General features: G+C 39.7%; 1 protein-coding gene across 1 annotated transcript; it reads left to right on the forward strand.

Annotated features, from left to right (window-relative positions):
- The first annotated feature begins 462 nt into the window (after nt 1-462).
- On the forward strand, nt 463-6,414 carry LOC131428573 (uncharacterized). Its single transcript, XM_058592618.1, has one exon. The coding sequence runs from the start codon at nt 463-465 to the stop codon at nt 6,412-6,414; it is 5,952 nt and encodes a 1,983-aa protein (XP_058448601.1).
- The last annotated feature ends 5,803 nt before the right edge of the window (nt 6,415-12,217 follow it).

Below are 12,217 nucleotides of genomic sequence, written 5' to 3' on the forward strand. Positions count from 1 at the left end.
GAGTCATACAAGAATGATTGTCAAAGACAAAGGAAGACAGCAAGTCATTTCTATAACGTCGTTTTCTGCATCACAATGTGCTTTATATAAAAAGGTGTATTTTGCTATTTTCTCAATTAAATTATCCTACTTAAAACTATCGAATTTAGTGTATAAAAATATATAAAGAATATTATACCGTGAGTAATTTGTTATAACTAAAATATTGAACTTATAACTAATATGAAACACTTATAGCTATCGATAAAAATAGTTAAAACTCGATAAGATTCTTACATTCTTTTGGAATACGTTCACTAAAATCGTAAGTAATTAAAATTGTACTAGCTTGAATTGTTTATTTGAAATATATACTATTGTAGCTTGAAGCTTACATCAACGGTAAAACATTGTTTGCTCTCAAGATTTGGTGACATAACCTCACGTTAATAAAAATCTTCAAGGATTTTAACGAGGTTCGAGATGGAAGAACATCGAACAGCTCCGGGATACAGCTGTAAATCCTGTACAAGGCCAGATACCGACGATGAGAAATGGGTAGCATGTGACCAGTGCAAAATGTGGGAACATTTCCTCTGTGCAGGCGTAGACGAATCGGTGAAAAATCGATCCTATGTCTGCAAAGAGTGCACATCGAAGCGTAATTGTCGTGAATCGTCATGTGATCACAAATTAAAACCACCACGGTCAGACGTAAGATCTCTTCGATCGACCACAACTAGATCAAGTTTGAGACACGTCAACAAGGTCACCGAATTGGCATCACGAAATTCAAAGGGTGCACAAAGTACTACATCAAGTACCCACGCAGCTCGCTTGGAGGCTGAGATGAAGCTTGTGGAGGAAGAACAGTTATTAAGAGAGCAGGAACTTAAGGCGGAAGAAGCAATTAGGAAGAAAGAGATAGCTGAAAAAGAACGCCGCTTGCAGGAGAAAAAAGCATTATTAGAGGAGGAAGCAAAACTGCGTGAGCGAAAATTACTCGACGAAAAAGAATTTCAGAAGCGTCAGGAGATGATTCGAAAGGAGTCTCTAGAAAAGAAAAGCACCATTGTTCGACAGATGAGTAAATGCGATAGTAGAGACGAATCTATACAAGATTCTAATCAGCAAGTGGATATGTGGCTACAACAATGTTCTCCCGAACCACCCGGAGAAGCTGAGTCGCTATACGAATCTGGTTTACCGTTACCCGGCGAAAACCAATCACAAGATTTCCGTAGGTCAGGATCAGATTTGCGGCAGTTTCAAAACAAGAACAAGCAACAACGGATTGCACATACACCGCAGCAGGTCTATGAAGGGGAAGCTACTTCGGACTATACAGCACGTCGCACTGGTCAACCGAGTATTCACCGCTCAGAACCAGTTATGCATATGGCACTCGGTGCGAATCAAATGGCAGCCAGGCAAGTAATGGGAAAAGAGTTGCCCCAATTCTCGGGGAACCCCGAAGACTGGCCGATTTTCATCTGTAGCTTTGAACAGTCTACCGCTGCTTGCGGCTACACCGACGCTGAAAATCTAATGCGCCTACAGCGGAGTTTGAAGGGGCATGCTCTCGAAGCAGTGCGGAGTCGACTTCTACTTCCCTCCAGCGTCCCGCAAGTCATCAGTACTCTTCGCACACTATATGGCCGACCAGAGTTACTGATACGCGCACTAATCGAGAAAGTCCATCGCGCTCCCGCACCAAGGCACGATCGACTTGAGACCGTAATTGAATTTGGATTAACAGTACAAAACCTCGTCGACCATTTGAAATCAGCAAATGAAATCGTGCATTTGTCCAACCCGGTACTGATGCAGGAGTTAGCAGATAAACTTCCTGGTACACTGAAAATGGAGTGGGCTGTATACAAAAGCAAGCGACCGCAGGCAACACTAGAATCGTTTGGGGATTTCATGTCAACACTAGTGTATGCGGCCAGTCAAGTATCCTTCGAGCTGCCCAGTACAAGTAGGAATCACAAAAGCGATCATCGGGGACACAAGGAAAAGGGTGTTCATATTCATTCTTCTGGAACTACTTCTACATCTACTGTTTCTAATTCGTCTCCGAATCTAAAAAACCAAGGTAAGGTCTGCGCAACATGTGAACGTGAAGGACATAGTGTTGCTGATTGTTATAAATTTAAATCACTAAATATCGACGATCGGTGGAAAGAGGTTAACAATAAAAAACTGTGTCGTACATGCCTGAATAACCACGGAAAATGGCCATGCAAGTCTTGGCAAGGCTGTGGAATCAAATCTTGCAGGCAAAAACACCATACATTACTGCATTCCGATTCCACTTCGTCTTCCATTAATATCTCCGTCGGTCACCCTACTCAAGGAAAATGTCTTGTTCCTATGTTCCGAGTACTTCCGGTAGTACTTCATGCAGGGTCGCGAAAAGAAACGGTTTTTGCTTTTGTAGATGAAGGATCTTCTACCACACTTATAGAAGAGACTGTGGTCAATCGTTTGGGCGTGTCTGGTCCGATTGAACCGTTGACGCTACGGTGGACAGGGAAAGTTTCTCGTGAGGAACGACAGTCTCAACGAATACAATTGGACATATCTGGAGAAGGTAGTCCGACCCGCTACAAATTGTGTGAAGTCAGAACGGTTAGTTCTTTGCTTTTACCTACTCAAAGATTGAAGTATGGTAAGCTTTGTAGTATCTACCCTCATTTGCGCGGTCTTCCATTGAATGATTATGATCTAACCCAGCCTAAACTACTAATCGGGTTGGATAATCTTCGCCTCACTGTTCCATTAAAAGCACGCGAAGGCGGACCGATGGATCCAATAGCAGCAAAATGTCGATTGGGGTGGAGTATTTACGGCTGTATTCCAAGTTCATCGAAACATGGACCGGTTCTACACTTTCACGTAGCCACTGCTGACGATGCAGACCGTCAGTTAGATAATCAATTGCGAGACTACTTCACTCTCGAAGATGCGGGATTACTCGGGAGTACAGGTGAGATTTTAAAGTCGGACGACGAAATCCGAGCCATTGAAATCATGAAACAAACTACGCGCAGAACGGATCGCGGATTCGAAACCGGACTACTATGGCGTGAGGACTGTCCGAGCTTTCCGGATAGTCACCCGATGGCAGTCAAGCGACTACAATCTTTGGAGAGGAAACTCGCAAAGGATCCACCATTGCGAGAACGAGTTCGCGAGCTATTAAAAGAATATTTGCTGAAGGGTTACGCACACAAGGCAACCGAAGCGGAGCTAAAACATTTCGATCGTAAACGCACATGGTTTTTACCACTTGGCGTGGTCGTGCACCCCAAGAAACCAAACAAAATAAGGCTTGTTTGGGATGCTGCTGCAACCGTCGACGGAGTTTCTTTTAACTCTAAGCTCCTGAAGGGACCCGACTTATTGGCACCTTTACCAGCAGTTCTTAGTCGCTTTCGTCAATTTCCTGTGGCAGTGTGCGGTGACATCAAAGAGATGTTTCACCAGCTCTCGATTCGTGAAGAAGATCGTATGGCACAGTGTTTTCTGTGGCGAAACAGTCCATCGGAGTCAATCGAGGTGTACGTTATGGACGTCGCCACATTTGGTGCCACTTGCTCGCCCGCTTCTGCACAATACATAAAAAATCTCAACGCGTTAGAGTGTGCAGAAGCTTTTCCACGTGCCGTGACAGCGATTGTGGAAAACCATTATGTGGACGACTATCTCGACAGCTTTACAACGGTCAAGGAAGCTATCGACGTTGTGAAAGATGTTAAAAATATACACGCGATGGGCGGTTTTGAGATGCGTCGTTTTCGCTCTAATTCTGAGGAGCTTCTGCGAGAAATAGGAGATAGCTGTCCAGATAAGCCTAAGAGTTTGATGCTGGAGAGAAACGGATCGTCCGAATCCGTGCTCGGAATGTCTTGGGACCCTGCAGACGATAACTTTTCCTATTCGTTTAATCTACGGGCCGATATCAGTCGAATTGTCGACGAGATGTACGTTCCGACAAAGCGAGAAATTCTTAAGGTCGTGATGAGTCTCTTCGACCCCCTCGGACTTATTTCACACTTCCTTATCCACGGCAAAGTAATTATCCAGGCTACCTGGACTTCTGGCATTAGTTGGGATGAGCGAATCAATAATGAACTCTACCAAAAGTGGCGCAGATGGGTTGCACTATTCCCGAGGCTGCATGAACTAAAAATCCCTAGGTGCTATTTCTCTTCATTCCCGGCTAACGATAATGCTGTCCAAGTACAGGCCTTTGTTGATGCTAGTGACATCGCCTATTCATGCGCGGTGTATTTCCGACTCGAGTATATCAATGACATCCGAGTAATATTAGTAGGAGCCAAAAGTAAAGTCGCACCAGTAAAAACTTTATCAACTCCAAGACTTGAATTGAAAGCAGCGGTTCTCGGAGTACGATTCGCTACAGCAATTATTGAATACCATACACTTCCGGTATCACAACGTGTCTTTTGGAGCGACTCGACAACAGTATTGGGATGGATCCGTTCAGATCATCGGAGGTTTACAAAGTTTGTATCGGTTCGAGTTGGTGAAATCTTAACTTTGAGTGATCAACACGAATGGAGATGGGTACCGTCTAAGCACAATGTCGCGGATTATGCGACGAAATGGAAACGAGACCCTAATCTCAGTCCTGATTGTACGTGGTTGAAAGGACCACCGTTTCTGCGATTAGCTGAAGTTTCATGGCCAGAACAACCCGTTATAGCAACAGCTCACGAAGAAGTTCGAATAGTTCATCTGCACAGTCAAATTGCTCCGCTTGTTGAATATTCTCGATTCAGTAAATGGACAAGACTTCATCGTACAATCTCATACGTCATCCGTTTCATCGATAATGCCCGCCGCAAGAATATCGGGCAACAGTTTCGACGTGAATTGCTCACTCAAGATGAGCTGGCACGCGCAGAAGTTCTTCTATGGAAACTGGCTCAGGCGGAATGCTTTCCACAAGAGGTTTCGATACTGCAAAAAACGATGGGTCCTGCAGAAGTCAAACATCCACCCGTTTCCAAATCCAGTAGTATCCACAAAACCTGGCCATACATGGACGGCTGCGGAATATTACGCATGCGAGGTCGTATTGGGGCAGCATATTTCTTACCCTTCGAAGCTAGATATCCGGTAATTCTTCCAAAAGAACATCCCGTGACGATTCTTATCCTGGAATGGTATCACCATAAATTTCGTCATGCAAACCACGAAACAGTATGTAATGAGATACGACAACGCTATGAGGTGGCAAGATTAAGATCGTTGATACGAAAGATCCACAAAAACTGCGCTTGGTGTCGAGTCTTCAATGCTACTCCTCAACCGCCGGTAATGGGGTTGCTTCCAGAAGAGAGGCTAACGCCATTCGTACGCCCTTTCACGTACGTCGGATTAGACTACTTTGGGCCGGTATTTGCCAAAGTCGGGCGCAGTCAGGCTAAAAGATGGATTGCACTTTTTACATGTCTTTCCATTCGAGCGGTCCATATGGAGGTAGTGCATAGCTTATCAACAGATTCATGTGTTATGGCTGTTCGGAGATTCGTATCTCGACGCGGTTCACCGGCGGTCATTTACTCGGATAACGCCACCTGTTTTCAAGGAGCAAACCGACAGCTTCAGGAGGAAATCACGCGTAGAAACGAAACACTTGCAACTACCTTCACCAACTCCCACACCAAATGGAAGTTTATCCCGCCCGCGACCCCACACATGGGCGGAGCGTGGGAGCGGCTCGTCAGATCTGTAAAGACAGCAATAGGTTCATCACTAGACCATCCTCGTAAACCCAGCGATGAAACATTAGAGACTATAATCTACGAAGCGGAAGCGCTAGTCAATTCACGACCGTTAACGTATATACCGTTGGAGCACGCGGACCAAGAATCATTGACGCCAAACCACTTCCTCTTGGGCAGCTCAACGGGTAACAAGATCGAGCCAGCTACCGTATCAGAACACGCTACACTTCGCAATAGCTGGAACATGGCACAGCATATCGTTAGTGAATTTTGGAAGAGATGGATAAAAGAATATCTGCCGGTCATAACACGTCGGAGCAAATGGTTTGAAGAAACCAAGGAGCTCGAGAAAGATGATCTGGTACTGGTCGTGAACGGAGCTAAACGCAATCAGTGGATTCGAGGACGTGTCATAGAAACGGTTGTTGGTCGTGACGGAAGAGTACGCCAAGCACTGGTGCGTACAGCGAATGGTACCATACGTCGGTCTGTGATTAAGTTGGCGGTGTTGAACGTCGATAAGGGTGGTAAACCTACGAAGCTTCCAGATGACCCAGGACTTCAACTAGGTTTACGGGAGGGGGTATGTGCCGACAACACCCCTCGCTGCAGCGGCGCTGCTGATCGATCGACTAAATTGTCATCGACGCGCGATGGAGTCATACAAGAATGATTGTCAAAGACAAAGGAAGACAGCAAGTCATTTCTATAACGTCGTTTTCTGCATCACAATGTGCTTTATATAAAAAGGTGTATTTTGCTATTTTCTCAATTAAATTATCCTACTTAAAACTATCGAATTTAGTGTATAAAAATATATAAAGAATATTATACCGTGAGTAATTTGTTATAACTAAAATATTGAACTTATAACTAATATGAAACACTTATAGCTATCGATAAAAATAGTTAAAACTCGATAAGATTCTTACATTCTTTTGGAATACGTTCACTAAAATCGTAAGTAATTAAAATTGTACTAGCTTGAATTGTTTATTTGAAATATATACTATTGTAGCTTGAAGCTTACATCAACGGTAAAACATTGTTTGCTCTCAAGATTTGGTGACATAACCTCACGTTAATAAGAAGATTACTATAATGGATTGAGGCTGTTATATTTAAATTTCATATTTCATATTATGTGAAGAATGTTCAAATTGGTAAGATCAATATCAAATTAAAATTCAAGCGTCGTTTCTCCAAGCAAAAAAAAGTTCAACAGTATATGAAAAATATCCACTTTATTAGAGCTCTAAAGTACGCATGGCACATTTTAGCAACTTGAACATACAGAATAAGTACTGAGAAAACTTTCTCGCCGCTTAAAAGCTGTACAAGGAACGGCTTCAAAGTTTGTTCTATTGCTTCGGGTGAACATTCAAATGTGAGTAATTCCTTAAAAACGGTCTATTTAGAATGCTTATATCCATTATGTCGAAGCCATTAGAGAGGGATCTCGGATTCAAAGGATGAGAGTCGGTGAGTCTGTTCATTTGTTCTATTTTTACTTAACAGAAGTTTATCACATTTTCACATAGATTTTTGTCTATGTTTCTTTTTTTTGGGCTGAAAAGGCTCTTTTTTGTGTGTGTCGAAATCCATTGATTGAAGATTAATTATTCAGAAAAATATTGGAGAGAAACGTGAACCACTTAGTCGTTTGACAGTTCTGCTCTGCGGAAACATAAATTCGAACAAATATTTTTTGGGCGAGACGAAGTTCGACGGGTCAGCTAGTATAATATAATATAATATAATATAATATAATATAATATAATACAATATAACATGATATAATGCAATGCAGTATAATACCATACAACATAATATCACATAACAAAATATAATATAAGAAGATAATATATGAAATAATATGCTATGATATAATATATAACAGTTGATGTCGCAGTGTAAGTTATGCTCTTATTTCGTCGCAGTACTGCAGGAAATATAATATTTCTAATTTTTAATAATAACAATAATAATAATAATAATAATAATAATAATAATAATAATAATAATAATAAGAATAATAATAATAATAATAATAATAATAATAATAATAATAATAATAAAAATAATAATTATTATAATAACAACAACAATATATAATACAATGTAATATAATTCAATTCAATACATAGCAAATAATGCAACAAACAACAGAACCACATGTTGCAATATACTTACATATGAATTATATTGCACTTCATAATGGGCTTTTCGCCATTTCGCACCCTCTCATTCTGCTACTAACGCAGAAGGCGATAGCACCCAGTCGACGCCGTTCTATTGACTAAATGTCATCATAGACGCTCGGAGAGGCAGGAAGATAGGAACTTGTGAGGACTTAGTTAACTCACCATTTGACGACCAAATGAGCAATTTTAGATGATGGCTATAAAGTTCCAAATCGCAGTTCATTCAAATACTGAAGTTTATTCAAATACTGAATATTAAAGCGGTTTGTTTAGGGCCAATTCATTGTAAGTAGACTAAACGTAAAGATTCATCTATTTATTTACTTTTTCGAATGGTCCCACATGTACAAACAATTCATAAGCTTAACAATAAGACCATCGGTTTTCTCGAATAATATTTCAAGTACGTCTGCCTCAGAGTCATATGTTATGTTTTCTAAGTATTCTCATCTTATTAATCGTCTGAAAAAAAAACTCGCATTGAAAACTTTTTATTGTTTGGGAGCGAATTGATTAACTGTAGTGTAGGGTAAAACTACAGATGCAACATTTAATCACAATCTGTCAAGTGGTTATCGTGATGCCACAGTATTTGATGACTAGTGTTCAAAGTGCGGGTATTTAGCCTAGCAGAGGAGGTCTTCCCAAAGTATTAGCTAATATGTCATATTTTTCGCCTTCACCTCGCATATCACCTAGTGGATCACCATGATCAGCTAAGCAGGCGTAAAGTTAATGAATCGACTACTTTGATTAAACTTGCATTAGTTGTTCGTGATGCGTACCAATTTATTTTAAGTCAATTTTTAATCGTGTATAAGGCCTTATCCTTAATATGGATAACATATATAAAAGATTTTAAATACATGTATACCTTCAACAGAGTATTTTGGAGTGCAATCGTATTTTCAGGAAAATAAATCTTTTCGTTTAGCCAATAGCAGACACCCGACGGGTTCGACTGACAGCACTGGCAGTTCATATTTTTGCATCCCCAACCGCATCAGATACGAAGCACTGCAAGCCGCGCCCTGACCTGCACCAACGAAAACATCACTCTTGCTGAATGTGATTTTGGCTTCTTCTTCAGTAACGAGACGAGGAACGCAAAATTGATGCTTTCTCGGTTATTGTTAAATGATAGCTTGGTGCATCTGTAGGTAGTTAAACCATGGTGAATGGCTTGCATCACAGTATGATGGAATTTAGTTGCATCATCATCATCATCATAATTTCGGAAAGGGAAAAACAAAAATCGTGTTGAGCAGAGTTACTTTTTCAATTCAAACATCATTTGTAAGATTTCAAGTGATTTGATTGTTCTGCATTAGTTTTGCGCTTTTGGGCATTTCATGAAGTTTCTATATTTTTTGTAAACGACGTAAAATGATGAAGGATTTTCGATTGGTTTAACGTTCATTTGTTTTAATAGTATTGCCACCTACTTGGGCCTTGCCGGCGGGTCTAAAACCGACGATTTTTGAAGATTAATGTCGTTTAATTCTTGGATTAAACTACTGACATCTCAAAGAAATTTTATGTTATCCGGATTTCTTTGAATCATTCGAAAAAATTAAGAGCCATGAATTAGCTACAATTTGCATTGTTATTATTCATTTGACGGATGAATGCTTTTACCACAAATAACAGATATACAGGCTCACATATGAACTGTGTTTAAAATTTGCCCAATCAGGGAGGCGAACACTTGCAGATGTCACCACGATCGACACGAGGTGCCACCACGGTTTGGGTGCCGCTTTCACATAAGCCACAATGTTGGGTGCTACATTCACTTCGCACTAGATTTTTGTTTTGCTGTTGGTTAAAATTGCAAGCTTATTTTTGTTTTATTCCGATCGAATTCTCGTGTGATTTATTCGACATGGAAATAAAGTTGTTTTTAACACTTTGGGAAATCGTGTGATAAGTGTTAAAATTGTTGTAGTTGTAATATTTATGTAACAGGCAGGAGGATTTTGTTATCGTTCCGGAACGCAGTGGAACGTTTTGAAACGTAGTTCTTCCAACGTATCGCAAATTTGAAATTTACACAGAATTAGGAAAAGTTTTGTTCGAGCCTGTATATCTGTTATCTGTGCTTAGAACAAGTGCTAAAATAGCGGTGTTTTAAAAAATAAACCGTGATAATCGTCTTTAAGGACTGTTTGATGTTCGATAAAAGAACATACATTTTTGCTCGTATTGCAATTGCTTGCAAATGAAAAAAATTTGACTGTTTTCGTAATACTCCTCGTTCAAACTTGCTCTAGAATTGAATATTAAGTTTAGTATGCCATTCTAATCGGGTTTGGAAACAAGATTATACATTTTGCATGGAACATATCACGCTCACTATTCACGTCATGCCAACATTTGAAAAAGGTGAAAAACAGTTGGTAAGGATTGGAACACAACGATAGAATCTGATTTGAAAATTTCAAATCACACAATCCATGTTTTTTATTCAAAGCATTTATTACACTCAAACCATCGAGGATGATTGTAGGCCCCGGAAAAAGTTTTGTCCGTCATGGGAACTAGGAAAGCCATTTTGTATGGTACCAAAGCAGCAGTGCTTACAAAGAAAAGTGGAGTGTCAAATAGTGATTATGGTAAGTTAATTCTGAGGAACAGTATTAGTCAATGCAGAAAGTCAGCAGAGTTAAAGTTCCATGCAAGTAATCCATTGAAAGGTAAAACTATAAATAGAAAAAGCAGTGTAGCCAGAATAAATCATCATGGGCATATTATGCGAAGGGAAAGGCATCACCCCATTGCACAGTGGGGAAAAATAGATCAGAAACGCGACGACTTTTTTGAAGGCATGATGCAGCATTTTTGGCATTAAAAATGCCTTACTCTTCACTATATGGAGCCGGGTGTCAATTAAAAGTTTCAAAATTGTAGCGTAACCTTTTTGTGTCATAATTTTGAACGTTAATAACTCGGTCATTTGTTGATGGATTGTTATAATTTAACAACCAATCGATTCGGAAACTTTTAACTTGAACATGTATGACGACGTCGTTTCAGTATTTCAATAGCATACTATTGAAAAAATGGTTGGAATGGATCTATGTTTTCATCCACCAATCCCTGTTGTACAAAATGACGTCAACTTCTTGTTCGCCATAGGAGGCTTTGCGTCATGCATAAAAAACACCGCATCGTTCTGCGTAGTATGAAGAGAAATCTATAAATATAGGCTGCACAATATTTCTTTGCCTAGTTGATATTTGACTGTGAATGAAACAAGTAGCTTGTCCAGTGAGCTGATGACGGGATTGTATATATGTTCACTTGCTGAATTGTCGCTTTTGCATTATGAGTTGGTGAAATTTCCTGTTGTCTGTGCAACACCATGTTCACTTGAGTATCTTATATATCATCTAGCTATTGAAGAACCGAATCAGCGTGGTTACCGATTCTTTTGAAATATCTCATGTATTTAGCAAATTTTTGGTCGATTTCGCCATTAAAAATGCCTTACACTTCGCTTCCCGAGGCTGGGTGTCAATTTAAAACATGCAAAACTAATCGCGTAACATTTTTCTGTCATAATTTTGAACGCTTATAACTCAGTAATTTGTTGATGGATTTATATAATTCAACAACCAATCGATTCGGAAACTGTTAACCTAAACTTATGAGATAACGTCATTTGAATATTTCAATTGCATACCATTGAAAAATTGGTTTGAATTGAGTATTTTATTTTGGTTCTCTGGTAATTATCAGGCCAATTTAGAATTATCGACGATAGATTTTTCGGATCTAAGTTGCAGCGCTGAATCCTCGATGATTTGTTAATGGATTTTCCTAATTTAAATGATTCCAAAGCTTCAATATTGTAAGTTTAAAAATGTTTTAATTTGTCAACGGATTGGTTTGCATACTTAAATCTCCATTCGCATACGAACAAAACCCTAGAATTGTTCCATTTTTAATGTTATTGTGCTCGGTCGTGTCTTGAATACAACCCACTAATTTTTTTGGTGTAAAATGTGTCAGTAACATCGATTACACGTGTTTAGAAGGACCGAAAAGCTATCATGTTCATTTTACCCCAAGCTCGCTTTTTTACTGGATTGTATTTAAGTGATGTTTCTCCAGGTAGGATTTGTATCTTCATTGGCATTTGGTTCCCTGATGTTTAGTACATTTCAGCATTACGCAGTGAGAACATTATGGTTATCTTATCTCTCCCGAAATCAGAAACAGAAACAAACAAAATGTTTGGTACGAAGCGAACAGTGTCAAAACTAAATA

Source organism: Malaya genurostris, chromosome 2 (assembly GCF_030247185.1).
Source record: "Malaya genurostris strain Urasoe2022 chromosome 2, Malgen_1.1, whole genome shotgun sequence".
Lineage (NCBI taxonomy): Eukaryota > Metazoa > Arthropoda > Insecta > Diptera > Culicidae > Malaya > Malaya genurostris.